Genomic DNA, 18,423 nt, shown 5'->3' with positions numbered 1-18,423 from the left:
GTAACCAAGGCAAGAGACACCAATTGTGTGGTGGTCCTTGTGGGGACTTAGTGTCCTGTTTGATTGAGAAGAGAAGCTCACTCGGTCTAAGTGACCGTTTGAGAGAGGGAAAGGGTTGAAAGAGACCCGGCCTTTGTGACCACCTCAACGGGGAGTAGGTTTGCAAGAACCAAACCTCGGTAAAACAAATCACTGTGTCATCTGCCTTATTTGCTTGTGATTTGTTTTCACCCTCTCTCTCGGACTCGTTTATATTTCTAACGCTAACCCCGGCTTGTAGTTGTGCTTAAAGTTTGTAAATTTCAGATTCGCCCTATTCACCCCCCTCTAGGCGACTTTCAGAGGACAACATGCTACCAGTCGCTTACACGTCAACCTACCGGAGCCTCAGAGGCGTGCTCCAGTATGTAACCTTCTCCTAGCCAAACATCGCTTACGCTGTCCAGCAAGTGTGCCTTCACATACACACACACCGGGACCCTCATCCCACCGCTCTTAATCGGATCCTCTGCTACCTCTGTGGCTCCATCAACTATAGACTTCTACTTCGACCCTTTCCAACGTTGGAGCTCGTGGTCTAGACCGACGCTGACTAGGCTAGTTGTCTGACATGCATGAGTCCACTTCTGGTTATGTCGTGTTCCTAGGCGCCAACCTTGTCTCCTAGGCCGCCAAGCGACAGGCTGTTGTCTCCCGCTCCAGCGCAGAGGCTGAGTATCATGTCGTGGCCAACGACGTAACAAAGGCCTCATGTCTGCGCTAACTTCTCCAGGAGCTTCATTGCCCCCTCCGGCACGGTACCCTCATCTACTGTGACAACGTCAGTGAGATTTATATGAGTGAGGACATCGATGCAGAACGCGATCCCACTACATATGAATAAACTATGAGAAGTCAAAATTCATCCAAATGGTTTTCAACCATGGAAGATGAATTATAATCCATGAGAATGAACAAATTTTGGGACTTATAGTTCATTCCCCAAAGAGCCAAAACAGTAGGTTGTAAGTGTCTACAAGACCAAGCGTGATACCAAAGGGAAAGTACAAAGATACAAGGCTAGACTTGTGGCCAAAGGGTTCACATAGAGAGAAGGTATTTACTACCATGAAACCTTCTCATCTGTCTCAATGAAAGATTCATTCAATATCATTATAACATTAGTGGCATATTTTGATCTAGAGCTCCACCAGATGGATGTACAGACATCATTCCTAAATGGAGAGTTTGTAGAAAATGTGTTCATGGCACAACCAAAGGGTTTTTGTCATACGCGGAAAAGAACATGCAAGATGTCGCCTAAGGAGGTCCATTTATGGATTAAAAATAAGCCTCCATACAGTGGTACATCAAGTTTGATCAGACTATCAGAAAGTTTGGTTTCGAGAAAAACAAGGAAGACAATTGCATTTATGCAAAGTTTAAGAAAGGAAAGTATAGCTTCCTTATTCCGTATGTCGATGACATACTTTTAGCTAGTAGTGATAAGGATCTACTGTCGGAAACAAAAAGGTTTCTTTTCTCGAACTTTGATATGAAATACATGGGAGAAGTCTCTTATGTTCTAGAAATAGAAATTCACAGTGATAGACGTAAGGGAGTATTAGGACTCTCACAGAAGTCATATATAGAAAATTTATTAAAGAGGTAAAGTATGCATCAGTGTAGGATCACGCCTGCACTAACAGTCAAGGGTGATAAGTTTGGGAATCATCAGTGTCCCTAGAATCAGTGCCAGAAAGATCAGATGAAGTTAGTACCACATGCTTCTACTATCGGAAGCATTATGTATGCTCAAATATATATTTGCCCTGACTTAGCAATTACTACTGGGATGTTTGGGAGATATCAGATCAACCCAGGCATAGAACACTGGAAAGCAGTTAAGAAGGCTCTAAGGTACCTATAAGGTACTAAAGGTCTCATGCTAATATATAGAAGATCTAGTTCTCTACAGATAGTTGGCTATGCTGATGCTGACTGAGGAGGTTGTAAAGATACACTAAAGTCTACTTCGGGTTATGTATTTACACTCTCCGGGGGAGTTATTTCTTGGAAGAGTCGCAAACAGACAGCGAGAGCATCGTCGACAACACACAAATTACACGCTGAGTTTGTAGCCATGTATGAGGCAAATGGGCAGGCAATATGGATGAAGAAATTCATACCGAATTAAGACTAGTTGATAGCATACTAAGGCCACTAAAAATTTACTGCGGTAATGAGCCAACAATGTTTTAATTACTCTTATAACAACAAGTCAAGTGGCGCTGCCAAGTTCATTGATACTTAGTGTTATGTTGAGTATAACAGAACATAGCAGATGCTAGCGGATCCGCTCACAAAAGGCCTTTCACCTAACGTGTTAAGACAACACGTAGCCGGCATAGGTTTAAGGGAGTGCCTATGACCTTGAATCACATAGGCTACAGATTGCAACATAATAAAGTATCTTTTCGTTCTGAAGCAGGGGAGCATGTCGTAGTCAATGCGTGTGGTGATACTTAATAGGTCATTGCACACAACTTGTGGAGGGATGAAATCTAGAAAAATTGAGTATAAAGAATGTAGAGAACAGATAGGAGATTGTTGGATGCATCCTCTACAGTTGGTCATCAGAGACCGGATTGGGCTTAACCCAACTAACCATCTCTCTAATCGAGCCCTTGATTGGGAGGGACCGGGCTAACCTCGGTTCGAGCCCCGGTCACATGACGCTATATAAAGGATTAGCCGTAGAAAAACCAACGCTAGTACCTCGTCCTAAACCCTAATCCACAGAATAACCTCATCTCTTAGGTGTCGGAGTGACTAGAAGAGCGACACCCTAACGGTGGCATGCGAGAACGGAGCCGACGTCGGTAAGGATCAAATCCATCTCCACTACTGCGGGGCGAAGGTATGTCTCTCTGTTTATGCACATAGATCCAAGAGGATCAATCTATCTGTTATTATTTAGTACTCTCTGGTTGATTAAGTGAGACTCAGTAGATCCACAACTTCTATCAACATCATCTAGTAGCTAGCGCTGAGAGACTTGGACATCGTGTGCTTTCCCTCCAGTCCATGGCTACTCACGCCCGAGCTGTTCGCCACCACGCATTATTGGACGTTCGCTGAAATTAGTTAGCTCATGCAGATGTTTCCATCCCCATCCTCACGACTTTCTTTGTCCTATATAAAAAGAGAGATCGACATTGTTAGTTAACGTGGAGACTCGTTGGTCTACAACGTAAACGATAAAGGCTGCGGCAGCAGCAAGCATGACGAGGTCGCGAGCTGTAGTGACGTTAGTGCTCCTGCTGGCCGTCGCCACGGCGAGCTGCAGGCTGTCGCTCGCCGCCGACGAGACCATCGCGGCCATCTTGGGCCGCGACCTGCGGGGGTTCATCGCCAGGGCCGGCAACCTCTTCAGGTCGGACGGCGGCGCCTGGCGCGCCGCGAACCTCACCGCCGCCGAGGCGAAGAACCTGAGGGCCGCCACCGCCAGGAAGTCGTCCTCCGGCGGCAGAGCGGGCTGCGTGAGCGCCGCGGCGTGCGGGAAGAGGCGGGTGATCTGCGGCAAGAGGTGCTCTGACGTCGCCTCCTCGCGCGCCGCCAGCCTCAGCCACGTCCCGTCGCGATGCGTCGTCAAGTGCAGGGAGTGCGTGCCCACCTGCTAGATCCTCGGCCCCTCTCTTCGTTATGCGATGGGTCTCCACTCTCGCCTCTTGGTGCTCAGCGCATATGCAGGCAATGCAGCTCCGACTCCGGTCCACACTTGTGTGTCGTAGGTTCAGTCATCAGTGGAATAAAATAAAAGATGCAGAGACTGTTCCACACGGCAGTAGGTAGTAGGTACACACGTACTACCAGTGACTATACAGTGACTATAGTGAACAGTGACTTGGACACTGTACTCCGTCTGTGAGTTCTTTCTTTTTTTTTTGGAATTTGGATTCTTTTTCTTTTCCTCCATGCTTGCAGTTGTTGTAGCTAGGGTATGGGGTACCGGGCGCCTATGGCTCCTTTCATTTTCTTTCAGTCATGAGTGAGCTTGCAGACGACTGACGGGCCTGACAACGGGCGTGAAGGCTCCGCTGAACGAACTGCTAACCACCGTTGGATTTGAAGGAGACGATTGTGAGTGAGATGGGCTCGACCGACCATTAACTGAGCAGCAGGTGGTAGCCCGTGCTCATTCGCCGAATCCCCATCTCACACCAAAACGCTGGAGCTGCAATGGAAAGAGACGTGGCCATTACTGCGTGCGGTTTGCAGTTGAGAGTCCGGCGGGGCTGTTGGCAGCCATAAAAATTCTTCTTCTGTACTCCAAACCCGAGTGCTCCGCGGATTTCAGACACGCAAAGTTCACGGCGGGGTGCGCTCCTGCTGGTCCACAGGTTCTGCCGTCATGGGTCATGCATGACGACGGGCGAAGTAACCTTAGCGTGCGCAGACACGCCGCTTCAGTGTATTCCGAACGGGCCGGCGGCGAACGGCCTTGCTTGGCGGCAGGAGAGAACCACGCGAATGGGCCATGCATTGTCAGTGACCCATGCCTGCCGGCGCATTGACATTGTCACACGCGTATTAGTGCAGTCGCCATCGCGCGGTTGCGCATTACCGCTCGACCGGAGCCGATGCGGATCGATGGACGTAAACCTGGGGAAGGCAAGTGCTTTGCTGCCTGCTACTGTACGCTCGCCCGGAGGGATGATAGGAAGACGGGTCTCATTAGTTGCCCGGCCGCGGCGCCGCGAATTGACGCGCAACCACACAACGCCACCATGCTGCGGTTCTCTCGCACGCACGCGCGCCTCGGCTAACGTCGTCATTAATTTGATTGTTTCAACCAGGCGACTGGCTGGTGCTCTGTATGCGCAGCTAGCAGGAGCAGGCGGCTGTTGCTAGGAGTGTTGTTGGGACGATGGCAGGTGTTAGGAGTGGCTCTGGAGTCTCAACTCGATCGGTCTCATTCATCTCCCAGTCATAGGCCGGCCACAGCAGGAGTCAACCATGTCCGTCCGTGCGAGAGAGTTTCAAGGGATTTTTTATTTGAGCCGAGCAGCCAGCCAGCTAGCTACTAGCGGTCATCACGCCTTCCTTGCCTCCGTCGTCAGTCGTCCTGGGTTGCCGGGCCAACGACGCGTGGAGAACTGGAGGCGTCCAACCATTTGCTGCTGCCTGATGATGGTGCCAGATATACATACAATCGCAGTACCACACCGTACGTTTTTCTTTTCCCCTTCCTTCGTGTCCTTCTTTCGCCAATCATCAACTCCAACGTCGACTGCCACAAATGCGATGTACTCCACGTCAGTACTAGTACTACGCATTAGTACCAACAACAACAATTTCCCTTTTCGATCAACATCAAAACTTGATTAACTTGCTTTCAGACCAAACATCACGCAAACATACTAGGAGAATACATATTAGGTTAGGTCAAATTCACGTCCATATATACAATAGAGTAGCACCCACATAAGAGCAATAAACGCAGCGACACAACACCAAGAATGCAGACCACAAGAGCACACTTTATCTAGAACGACTGTCTCTACTCAAATAGGGTGCTCCGATCTCTCAGAATGGCTTCAAACTGTTGCACAAGTGTTTGGGAACGATGCTCGGCTCTATTGGTGATTGATGTCTCGAATGTGCTGTTTGGAGAGGTATTTATAGACTCAAACCCCTCAAAGAGTCATTGAGTAGATTGCTGAAATTATGCTTTCCTTGGGTGCGCCACTGGACCTCCAATGGTCAACTCAATCAACGTGATCTGCTATGACCTTGCCTTGCTCGGTGGCACCGGACCGGTTCGGTGCACCACATGACCCCCGCCATGTGTCCTGCCATGTCAGCTAGATGTTGCAGCTAACCGTTGAGAGTTGAAGTTTATGCTGGACCTGACTAGTCTAGTGCACACCTGACTAGTCTGGGTTGCCGAAGTTCCTTAGTATCCTCTGTAGACCTCTCTGGTAAAGTGGTATGGTGTGCCAGGCCACAGGAAGTCATTTACAGATGTCTCTGGTTAAGTGATCTGGTGCAATAGGCCACATGAACTCCTTTGCAGGCGTCTTGGGTAAAGTGGTCGTGTGCCCCATGGGATAACAGAACATCGAGTCTTTTTGGATTTTCTTCTCCAACTCAATTATACTGTTCTTGAGAGCTTTTCTATGACCTAGACAAACTTATTTAGAGAATGTCCAACTGATCTAAGTCATAGGTTCTTACTTTTGCTCATCTCCAACTTAGATTTCTAGTTTAGGCTGAAACTTGGCTCCAAATGCAACTTTCTAAAATTTGACTTTCCAAACTCTCTAAGGTTCTCAAAAAACATTACAAGAGCATTTAGAACTTATCCAAACTTGTGAACTACTCAAAGCTCACCTTATCTAAAATATGTCATATTTTGCCTTTGTTTGAGCTAAGTGTTGAGTAGAATTTCTCAATTTGACACTTATGAACCTATAAACACATACTTAGCAAAGTAGTTAGATCTCAGGGTTGTGTTGGTCATTAATCACCAAAATCAAACTAGAAATGGCATATAGCACATTTCCCTTTCAATCTCCCCCAAACTAATCAATCGACATTAAGATTATTCTTAAAGATCTCCAACTGTTTGAGTGTTAACGAAGTAGTGAAGCCATCTATAATCAATTGAGGAGACAAAGTCAATTTTTATTTTTTAGTAGCCACCTTACAACACTTTTTCTGAACGAAGTGATATTCAACCTCGATATGTTTCGTGTGAGTAGCAAATATTAGATTAGCAGACAGATACTTAGCCTCTAGATTATCACACCACAGCTTTGTTGCTCTAGGCGTCTGAATCCAATTTTATGCAATAGTTTTTGTACCCACATCATCTCTGCAGTAGCATTATCAGCCCTATATTCTGCTTTTGTGCTTGATCTCGACATAGCCGCTTATTTCTAAGCACACTAAGATACAAAATTCAGTCCTAGAAAGACCACAAAACCACTTGTAGACCTTCTGTTATCTAAGCATTCTACTCAAACTGTGTCTCAACAGACACTAACCAACATCGACTCGGACCTACTTATAAATTAATATTAAGAGTAGCTGAATGTTTGGCATATCTTAGAATACGCTTGATGACGATACAATGGTTTGTTTTAGGAGCATGGATATATTGACAAACCGTATTCACTACAAACCATCTGGTCTCAATGTCAGGTATTATAAAGCTCCAATAATAATCTTGCACTGAAAAACATCATTGGGCCTAAGTGGTGTGCCCTCTATAATGGACAACTTTTCACTCGTTGATATAGGTGTGCTAACCGATTTGCAATCATTCATAACTACCCTATTTCAAAGACCCTTTGCATATTTTACTTGAGGCAACAATATTCCATCATAAAGTTTGTTAATTTACATCATAAGAAAATAATGTAGATCACCAAGATCCTTTAAGATTATTGGGTTTAAATGTTGAAGGCTAAAGAAGCCAATTTGGCTTGTTAATTGCTACATAAAGCCCTTGATTTCATAATAATCATATGGCAATATAATATTAAGATTGCTTAAGAGCGTATTCTTCAACCAATAAATCAACATGTTGTTTTACCCTCTAATTTCTTAAGTCGTTCTACAACCTTATTAATAGCAACTGCAAGATTATTATCGACTACAACTTTATGATCATATGATGTATTAGAATAATTAACATAGGTGGATAAGGATTAGTTGCCCCTTCATTAACCATTGCCTCTAGTGGTGTAGTATATGTAAATATATAAATGTTGAAGCAACGATATCACCAAAATTAGCCTCATAGATTGGGTCACCTTGTCTCACTGATCTTTAGTACAACTGCCCAATAAAACATTCAGATCAGCGTGAAGCTTGATTTGAATCTTCTGATGAACCTCATCGGGGAGATCTTCAAGCGAGATGTCATGTGGTTGATGTTCTTAAAATTGAAGGGATCGGTGTGATTCTCTCCATCTTTAGGTCTATGATTGCTTGATATGTTGTAGTAGATTCAATCTTGATAGTCTTTTTTCTTCTCTATCGAAGTCACCAAAAAGTATGTTGACACCGGAAAAGATTCAAATCAAACACGATTAATGGCTAGCACTCTTGCGAGCGACACATGATTTTACACACGATGGAGAATGTAGCAGACCAACAAAACCGATCTAGAAACTAGTTAAGCCAACATTGGTCCTATTATTCACCTATAGACTTGTGAACTCCTCCCTAAAAGACCCATCGAGGAGGAGCATCAAGAGATTGTCCTAGGATCGATAAGGCCCCCTAAAACATAGTTAAATCTCATCAAAATATGCGACGAACAATAAAATAAAGAGGACAAAATGATAAATGAGATAGTAGATATATTTTTGACCAATTAGATGTTGGATACCTCAATTAATCATGATTCTCTCACATATATAAAAGTATAGAGGGGATGGTCTTATCCTTACAGGAAACAACACCAAAACATGTAAGACAAGTTTCTAAGTCCCAAAACTGACTTGAAAATAAAACAATTAAAAAAACAGTAAAACCCGCCTAGTCGACCACCAGTCGACTAGATCAGATTTTACGAGAAAATCTACAAGACCCTAGCGACTAATGGACCAGCGGTAGTTACTCCTGACAACCGTCTAGGATCATAGAACCAAACATGCTTAACCCAAACATTCTTTTGAGATAGGCTTCCAAAAAGGTGTATCACCTTATTGGTATGAGTATTCTATCAATCCCATGAAACATTAAGCCAAGATGTCACAATGCACCCCCTTAAAGACTATAATCCTCATTAGCCAACCCCAAGCTAGGAGCTTCCACTCTTGGCCACGTTCGTGTGTCTAGTGTCGTCATATGCCATGTCATATGACCACTCCGATCCATATGCATTATGCACAATATGTCTGAATCCCTACACCACACACGCCCGTGAAACTATGAGGATCAGCTACTATTGAATATGTTACATACACGTGTTGCTGCGTTTATCCGATTGATCCACGAACGACAAATTCCTCTTTTGTTTGGCTGCCTCTATTTTTATGAGAAGAAACTAAAGCAATGCTTACTTGTTGATTAATCATTTGATTAAATCTTAAATGAGCCGTGTCTAAGGCAAATGAACGCATTTTTGTTCCAAAAAAGAAAGTGCACCTTACTAGTAGGAGTATTATATCAATTCTATTAATCCTAGGATCAGGATGTCAAAAACAGCTACTACAGTCCGATCAGCCTAGGTTACAGTTTGGCCGACTTTGCTATGGTGACATGCGAGGGAATCTGTTATTTGCCATTACAACAAAAACACGTTCGCAAAATGGCCATTGGACCAACATTTCTAGACCTAGATGGACCCACAGTTCATATACACAATGGTAATCATACTAAGGAGACAACATTTCACATGAAAAAATACCAAATATTTCGGACTGACCCGGCTCTGTATCGGTACATTTGTTAGTGGTCTTTATTTATATTTCCTGCCCTAGGAGTAGACGTAACGTAGCTTTAGTCGTAGCTTTGAGCATATCCACCACAGCCTCTATTCGACTCTATACCGTCTAAATCCGTCTTGGGTGGCATGCTGACCCTAGGATCTTACCCCTTCCGAGGGCAAGATCCACTTCATTTAAGATTTGATCGTCGCAGTGAAATTGAATCTTGATATCTCAATCCCTAGGTGACTCCATGTAGTCCGGGACGCCCTAGGTGACCTATCGAGCTAGAGCAACCTAAGGTCTCTCCCCTAGGGGGCGAGACCTAGGTTTCTATGAGGAACAAGACGACCCTGCGTCATTGCGGACCATCCGGTCCAGAGCACAGACCATTCAGAGCGACACAGGGAAGATCCACTCCCACAGTAGGGTCGTGAACAGTCCGTGCCACCGCAAGGGAGCACCGTCATGTGGCCCGGTGACCTGTCATGGACCGTCGCCATCCACCTCATAGAGCAGAACTCAAGGTATTGCTCATCACGAGAAGGTCTTAGGCTTCGTTGTTGTTTGGTCCTAAATAGATGGTGGCTATCATAAAGATGATTTAGTGTTCTAAAGATATTCTACTTTATTTGACCATACATCATCTAAAGGTGTCTTGGCTGGTTTGCCAACCGCAAGATCACTCGACACAAAGAGAAATCGCTTCTTGTAGCGAGGCTGCAGATCGTCTGCAACGCCACAAAGGGTATCGTTAGATGGTTCATTCTAGTGATTGGTGCCAAATCGACGCCAATAGTATGCTGTTAGGATTTTCATACAATAAAAATAAGTAGGTGTAGCTTTTCTACCTTGAATTGATCGAATATAAAAAAGAATACTAGTCGCTCCAAGCGCACACCATCACTGGCTGTCGTCTGGGGTGCTCCGCCGGTAAAAAAAAAGGAGACGGTCCGGCGGGGCACGATTGGATGCTCGCGCAAGAGCCGAGAATTACGGGGATAAAAAGGAGCGAGTCGGACTCGGAAGGTATGGTGATGAAAGTATACATTGCCAACGTCTTCCAATACCGCCATAAATGCACCTGCTGGCTGGACCTCCCATCTATCTCCAACCTCTGCTCCTCCTCGATCTCCTCTCTCTCTCGAACATGTCATGTGGCGACCTTGGCGTGCGACCATTCCTGTGGATGGTGTCGCGCTTGTAACCAAAACGTGTTGTGTCGTGCCCTGCTTGCCTGATGCCTAGGCCGCAACCGCTCGGCTTCCCTCGCCGGACGGCGGACGCCGCTCGCTCCCTTCTATCCGGCAATGTCGCTTTTAGGAAGACTGGAGTGGTCTTTTGCAGTTACCATGCATGCGCACGGCAGTCAGCTACATGGGTCTGTGCAATTGACCACGTACTTGTGAACTGGCAGTTCAATATCCGATTTATTCAAATGAATGAGGATGAATCCAGACGCATATACAAAACAACAACTAATTCTCTAAAACAACAACTATTTTGGGACGGGGAGTACTTGTTTTTCATACCGACTTCATCTCAAATTTAAGTTCACTTAAGTGTAGACCATCTCTAGTAATGGTCAAAAGTGAATGACCTGGTACACGCATCAGTAGAGGCGTAGAGCACTAGAGCATGCAAACCATAGAGGAAGGATAACCAAACCTTTCAGAGTCGCGCGCTGCTACTCCCCCGGCCTCCGTGCACAAATAAATGCACTCATAGAAATAGAATTACACTATGTCAAATTGCCTTGAGTTTAACTAACTATATTGTAAACAATATATATAACACCAAATTAATAAGTTATGAGAATACTCCTACATATTTTATGGTGTACTAGCTAGTATCTAATAATAATAGTTTGATTTTTTAAGTGTAAGCAGTATTTTTTTTTTATATAAATCTAGTAAAACTCAAAATAATTTAACTTAGAACAAGTCTAGAAGCTGATTTATTTTTGGGCAAAGAAAGTTTTCTCCCTCTATTCATACAATGAAATTCGTTTTAGTTAATCAATGAATTCATACAATATTTGATGGATGTGTTTTTTTATATGTTGAATATAGACATAAAAATAAAGAGAGCTAAAACGAGTAATAATTTGGAATAGATGGAGTAACTTTTAGCAGATCGAGGAAGAATCCCTTCTACATATAATAAACGAGTGTCTAGCACATTTTCTAATGTATATATAACACGGTTCACGTTTGGAGTAATATGTTGCAACTACTATTTTCTTCGCAATACAAATGCACGTGGTCCTCCACTCCTCCGGTGTATTTGATTTGACAAAAAAAATGTGGGAATGCCTCCAGCGTGATCAATGATTTGAAAATATTTTTTAAGAAAAAAAACATAATTTTGCCATGACATGCTATTTGATGTGATTAGCATTACTATATGTTTCATCTATTATTGTACTGACATATAGTACTAGTCGAAAAATACGAAATGCTACACCATGGAAATGAGAAATTAATATTATTGGCATTCCAGAAAGAACTGTAGGGGCAGATGATTGTACCAGGTGTGAAGAAGAGACGGGATGGGAGCCCAATGTGAGGAGGAACGAAGACAATTTCGTTGGCAATTTGTTAAGTGGCGGGCTCAGGCTCAGCCCACCCTCCATGTTCCATGGCTCGCTGCTCTCTGATTGCTTCATCCATCCATTAACTCCCCCCCTCCTTTATTGTGCATGCATGCTTTCCTCCTTTATAACCCCTGCCGCGCTAGCTGTCTCTCCACCGCATCGACCGGACGGTCTCTCTCTCGTCTCTCCCGACGCGCCTCCACGGCCGGCCCCGCCCCGGCTCGCTAGCCTCCTCCCACTCCCAGTACCAGCCCCCGCCCCTCCAGCACCACCAGCAGCTCGCCTTCGGACCATGAGACGGGTCGGAGGAGACCTGCAGGGCGACGGCACGACGCCTCGGTCCGCGGCGGCGGGGCAGGCCATGATGGAGCTTCAGGCCAACGGGTCGGCCGCCGTCGGGGGCGCCATGGTGGTGGGGCTCAGCCCGCTCAGCGAGGCCCTGTGGCGGGACAGCAAGGCGCTCCCGCCGGGGGCCGGCCCCGCCGCGCTCATCGGCGACGTGTCCGCCAGGCTCACGTGGAAGGACCTCTGCGTCACCGTGGCTCTGGGCCCCGGCAAGACGCAGACCGTGCTGGACGAGCTCACCGGGTACGCGGAGCCCGGGTCGCTGACCGCGCTCATGGGGCCCTCGGGGTCCGGCAAGTCCACCCTGCTCGACGCCCTCGCCGGCCGCCTCGCCGCCAACGCCTTCCTCTCCGGCAACGTGCTCCTCAACGGCCGCAAGGCCAAGCTCTCCTTCGGCGCCGCGGTATGTGTAAATATCCATTACGCATATATACACCTGTGACCTGACCTAAGCTAAGCCTGCTTCCTCTTCCCCACATGAGCTAAGCTTGCTTACCTAGATCATGCACTACTCTCAAGCTCAACCGGGAAAAGAAAATTAGAATCATGGATCACTCTTCTATTTTTGAGCACCAAACACTCCGTATTGCTACTTCCGTCAGATCATCCATATATAGCAGGTAGAAGTACGGTTAAGTGTTTTCTTAGGTAAGGATCTGTGTTGAAGTTCGTTGGAAACTATCATCCATAACTGGCATCTCAGCGCAACACGCGAATCGTATTTGAAGGGATCGGGATCTGGGCATCCGGTAATCTGTTTGATGCCAGTAATAAAACGCCCGTTGCTAATTAATTGGTGTGCCTTTTTGTCTATGTTTTTCCAAAAGAAGTATGGCTCACTTTTTAAAATTATATAAAAGATGTTTTGATTTTTGTAGACGCAGTAGTTTTTATCCAAACTGTCTAGCGTACTGTATGTCTAAGCGCATATAGTAAAACAAATATATTTTTTTAAAAAAAGTGAATATAAGCGAGAACGAAGCCAGTATATGCGGCCGGATCATCACTATACTCATTTAATGACTTAACTAGTACTCTCATTCTGTTTTTTTAAGACCTAGTACTATACAGGCATACAGCTACACTTTGACCACTAATGCTATAAGCAGAGGGGCGAGGGGCTTTACTTCACGTCGGGCAGTTAGTAGGCGCTAGGATACCCGTCCAATCCAATCGATTCGGGTCGTTTTTTTCGCATCCGTCCGAGATGTCGAAAGCACGGGTACGCGTAGAGATTAGGTGCATGGATTTAATGCAATTCGCCAGCCATCGGTGCGCCTCTCCACTTCCAGTTCATCCAAAACCCAAAAAAAAAACTCTGGTGCCGATACAGCGAGAACGGCTGAAGCCACCTACCTACACAGCATAAATACTGACAGCTGGATTTGCTCTCTGATCCTGCTGCGAATTTATGGTGATACGAACCATCCGGCTGTGGCCTGTCTCACTCTCACGTCTCACCAGCAGTTATACGGAACGGAACGGAACGTGATCCTGCAGGCGCAAACGCGTAGCAGCTCCCTGTTGGGAGGAAGTGCGGTATTTGTGTAGTTCTGAAACAATACTGTGTTATTTGATGACTATATTATTGAAACTCTTATATTTGATGATAATTATATTTAATGATACTATAGTTTTAAAAATATCCTTATCATTTTTGAAACAATAATATGATTTTACTGTGGTAAAGTAATACCATAATATTTGTATCATGTACGATTATAAACTATGGTATATCAAAACTACGACACTCCTTTCTTGAAGCAGCGAGATGTGCGTTTGTTGTAACAGAACGTAGTAGTATGGCTAGTACCGGAGAAGACTACTGATCCATCCAGAGGCGTGGTTGCAGGCGTACGTGACGCAGGACGACAACCTGATCGGGACGCTGACGGTGCGCGAGACGATCGGCTACTCGGCGCTGCTGCGGCTGCCGGACAAGATGCCGCGGGAGGACAAGCGCGCGCTGGTGGAGGGCACCATCGTCGAGATGGGGCTGCAGGACTGCGCCGACACCGTCATCGGCAACTGGCACCTCCGCGGGGTCAGCGGCGGCGAGAAGCGCCGCGTCAGCATCGCGCTCGAGCTACTCATGCGCCCGCGCCTCCTCTTCCTCGACGAGCCCACCAGCGGCCTCGACAGGTGAGCGCCCTGCCTCCTCTTCACTGTCGCTGGCGTGGTCGTGTCTGCGTTCTTGTATGTATGTGCGTGTGCTTGCTTGGCTTGCAGCTCGTCTGCGTTCTTCGTGACGCAGACGCTGCGGGGCCTGGCGAGGGACGGCAGGACGGTGATTGCTTCCATCCACCAGCCCAGCAGCGAGGTGTTCGAGCTCTTCGACATGCTCTTCCTGCTATCCGGGGGCAAGACCGTCTACTTCGGACAAGCATCGCAAGCATGCGAGGTTGTGTAGTAGTAATTCTGTCTGTTTTCCTTTTTTTCTTCTAAAAGGAACGCATGCATAACACAGCCTGTCTGACTCAGTACTCCTTGCTTGTTTGCAGTTCTTTGCTCAAGCCGGTTTCCCTTGCCCGGCTCTGCGGAATCCGTCCGACCATTTCCTGAGGTGCGTCAACTCGGACTTCGACAAGGTGAAGGCCACCCTTAAAGGATCGATGAAAGCAAGGGTACGTAAGAAGAAGAAGAAGCATGTGTCCATGGGCAAATCAGAACCAATAAATAAAGGATAAAATGACGTTTAATTGGTGTTCATGAACAGGTCGAGAGGTCCGACGATCCACTTGACAGGATGACCACATCGGAGGCCATCAGGAAGTTGGTTGCATCCTACAGCAGGTCCCAGTACTACTACGCCGCAAGGGAGAAAGTAAATGACATCTCGCGAATGGTACGTAGGCGTTCTGGCTCATCAAACAGAACACTAATACATAGTACTCCGTCCGTTGTATCTGTTTCCTGCGTCCACATAATAAACTCTGCAATGTTGCAGAAAGGAACCGTGCTGGATTCCGGTGGCAGCCAGGCCAGCTTCCTGATGCAGGCCTGCACCCTGACCAAGCGCTCCTTCATCAACATGTCGCGGGACTTTGGGTACTACTGGCTCAGGCTCCTCATCTACCTCCTCGTCACCGTTTGCATCGGCACGATCTACCTGGACGTCGGCACCAAATACACATCCATCCTGGTAATTAAGTAGGAGGTTACGGGCTGGAGTGGACTTGACATGAACGCAGTCACATGGCTGCTTTTTTTAATGCTTTCGCTCTACACCTTGCCTCTGCAGGCCAGGGCTGCCTGTTCCGCGTTCGTCTTTGGGTTCGTTACGTTCATGTCCATTGGAGGATTCCCTTCGTTCGTTGAAGAAATGAAGGTGTGCATTTAAGACGGGGTGTGATTTTCATTTCATTCGCAGCTAAACGCTAGCTGTGAGTTTCGCTTCATTTTTTTTTCTTTTCTTCTTCTTATACAGGTCTTCCAGCGGGAACGGCTGAACGGGCACTACGGTGTCGCGGCGTTTGTCATCAGCAACACCATCTCGGCAACGCCGTTCCTGATTCTGATATGCTTCTTGTCGGGAACCATATGCTACTTCATGGTGCGCCTCCATCCTGGCTTCGAGCACTACATCTTCTTCGTCTTGAACCTGTACGCCAGCGTTACGGTGGTCGAGAGCTTGATGATGGCGATTGCCAGTGTCATTCCCAATTTCCTCATGGGTATCATCATAGGGGCCGGGATTCAGGTATGGCATTTCCACCCGATTCGGTTTATGTAAAAAACATGAAACATTTCCATTCAGATATATCAGGCCCGCCCCATGCATCCTGAACAAACGTAAAAAGAGAAGGAAAAAATGTTATCTTTTGAACTCGGTTGTTAAGGCTGCTTTTAGATGTGGCATAAGGTGACACAGCCATGTGATATTTAAGATGAATTCATGAGCCTAAAGAACCTCCATAGTTGATGCGGTTTTCTGTTCTGGGACCAGCAGACATCAAAGGACTTGAACATCTATTTTGATCCAACAAGGCATCCAGCTTGTGTGTGTGACCAACATTATTTGGAGTGTTGGCCAACATTCTAGCGCAAGCTCAGCATATACATTACTGGCGATTCAATGTTTTAAAGTTGTGTTCTCCTTGAAAAGATTGTGGCTTTTGGAATTTATCATGATGAGATCTTCTCAACAATTTTCCTGGACAGGGAATATTCATGCTGGTCTCTGGCTACTTCAGACTTCCATACGACATCCCGAAGCCCTTTTGGAGATACCCCATGCAGTACATCAGCTTCCACTACTGGGCACTGCAGGTAAACTCGGTTCCACTCCCACACAGTGGAGCAAGAGCAACCCACGACACTTAAACTCCATGCGTGTAAAACAGGGCCAGTGCCAGAACGACATGAAGGGCCTCGTGTTCGACAACCAGTACCCGGACCAACCCAAGATCCCCGGGGACTTCATCCTCAAGTACATCTTCCAGATCAACGTGGACCGTTCCAAGTGGATCGACCTGTCGGTCATTTTCAGCATGATCTTCATCTACCGCATCCTCTTCTTCCTCATGATCAAGATCAACGAGGACGCGCTGCCGTGGATCCGCGGCCACATCGCGAGGAAGAGGATGCAGAAGAAGGGCCCTACCCCCACCATGGGCAAGACGCCTTCGCTGAGAGGCTACGTCGTCGATCCGGAGCTCGGTTCCAACGAGGGCTAGAGGTCGTGCTTGTTCTTTTGGGTAGCGGAAAAAAAATAGGGTGTTTCTCCCCCCCGGCTCTTGGTGTTATATTGTATATTTAAGATCAGGGGATAAAAAAACTGGTATCACACGTTTTGGAACCGAAGCTAATTTGAGTACAGGTATACATACATGCATGTAATGTGAGCGAAGTGGCATCGGAGAGATCGATGCCGAGTGACACATGCATGACTCGTTGTTCAGAATTTATTGCCTTCGACTTCGACAGACGAACAAGTGGTTGGAGCACTAATTAAAGCGGCCGGGTACCGGCTCGCATGGCCGTGTATTATTATCACATTGATTTCGATTGCTTGCTGCTTACATAAATCAGTACTACTAGGTATTGGCAGGATTGTAAATGCCCCATATATAAAGTGTAAACTAACAAATAGGATCCGTGCCGTACTGCTTGTGATTAGGTAGATTGACAAGTTTCAAACATTCCACATGGATTCATTCAAGTCGTGTCTGTAATAATCGACCAGTTCTTCTTCAGGATCGTCAACCCTAATTGGTGCAACAACCGGTCTACGTTTCCAAAGCCACCTTTGGAGAACTTAAAGGTATGGAAACAGAGGCGTCGGTCAGATAATATTCATTTTAGCCCCTAGATGCCATGGCCGTACGTGGGAGATGAGAGGCACAGTACAGATACCATGTGGTATGTGGGCAGATGATACAGTCACTTGACTTCTGAAAATCGGTATCTCGAACAGCGTAATTGGAATTTTAGTATTATAATCCGTTGAACTTTGGAATTTCGGTATCTGAGTAAGATTTAGCCGGCGCTCAACTCGTTGTTACGTCATAGAACGGATCCACGGCCCCGGCGCTCGACTGGGCTCCCCGACGCTCTCCCTCCCGAGCCCTATCCACGCCCGTGCAGGAGCGGCGGCCGCGCTCGTCTGCTCCTCTCCCTGGTGCTTCTCTGCCCGGCTCCTGTCTTCTCTGCCCGGCTCCTGTCTGCGCTTCTCTGCCCAGCGGACGGCGCGCCTCTCCCTGGTGCTCGGCGGCGCGCAAAGCGTCGTTCATGATCCATCACTCCATCAGACACAAAACGCAGTCCAGTCATATACGGAATACGGCTCGAACTTCCAGTGTACCGACGAAATGATACAGCATGCGTATCACCTGCATATATCTAGCTTTCCTTATTGTTTTTACTTTGCTGGACGAAGTTATGTGCTGTCTGATGCATCATGCCCTGTGACTGTCGTCAAGTCAAAAGTAGTGGCTGGCCTCTAATTTCCAGAAATATGAATCTGCAATTAACCTAGGCAAACCCAAACAATAAATCCGATGTATTGTTGCACCTTACTTTCAGTTTCAGCTGTTAGCACCATACTTTCTCTAGTTG

At 46.5% G+C, this 18,423-nt stretch overlaps 2 protein-coding genes across 2 annotated transcripts; both read left to right on the top strand.

Annotated features, from left to right (window-relative positions):
• Positions 1-3,218: 3,218 nt before the first annotated feature.
• On the top strand, positions 3,219-4,082 carry LOC100277206 (uncharacterized). The gene has a single exon (NM_001150842.1). It carries the CDS (start codon positions 3,264-3,266, stop codon positions 3,660-3,662), a length of 399 nt encoding a protein of 132 aa, NP_001144314.1. The 5' UTR covers positions 3,219-3,263; the 3' UTR covers positions 3,663-4,082.
• An 8,048-nt stretch (positions 4,083-12,130) lies between these two features.
• On the top strand, positions 12,131-17,293 carry LOC100281487 (uncharacterized). Its single transcript, NM_001154405.3, has 9 exons — positions 12,131-12,769; positions 14,219-14,508; positions 14,596-14,767; positions 14,868-14,990; positions 15,083-15,211; positions 15,314-15,508; positions 15,608-15,694; positions 15,794-16,066; positions 16,528-17,293. The coding sequence occupies exons 1-9, from the start codon at positions 12,131-12,133 to the stop codon at positions 16,687-16,689; spliced, it is 2,070 nt and encodes a 689-aa protein (NP_001147877.2). The 3' UTR covers positions 16,690-17,293.
• The last annotated feature ends 1,130 nt before the right edge of the window (positions 17,294-18,423 follow it).

Source organism: Zea mays, chromosome 2 (assembly GCF_902167145.1).
Source record: "Zea mays cultivar B73 chromosome 2, Zm-B73-REFERENCE-NAM-5.0, whole genome shotgun sequence".
Taxonomy (NCBI): Eukaryota; Viridiplantae; Streptophyta; class Magnoliopsida; order Poales; family Poaceae; genus Zea; species Zea mays.
The sequence above is the reverse complement of the archived record's forward strand: the minus strand, read 5'-3'. Positions and strand labels throughout refer to the sequence as shown.

Coding starts and splice junctions, on each gene's coding strand:
- LOC100281487 (NM_001154405.3), top strand. CDS start 12,131: ATGCTTTCCTCCTTTATAACCCCTGCCGCGCTAGCTGTCTCTCCACCG. Junction 12,770..14,218: donor AGCTCTCCTTCGGCGCCGCG/GTATGTGTAAAT, acceptor GCGTGGTTGCAG/GCGTACGTGACGCAGGACGA. Junction 15,695..15,793: donor CGTTCGTTGAAGAAATGAAG/GTGTGCATTTAA, acceptor CTTCTTATACAG/GTCTTCCAGCGGGAACGGCT.
- LOC100277206 (NM_001150842.1), top strand. CDS start 3,264: ATGACGAGGTCGCGAGCTGTAGTGACGTTAGTGCTCCTGCTGGCCGTC.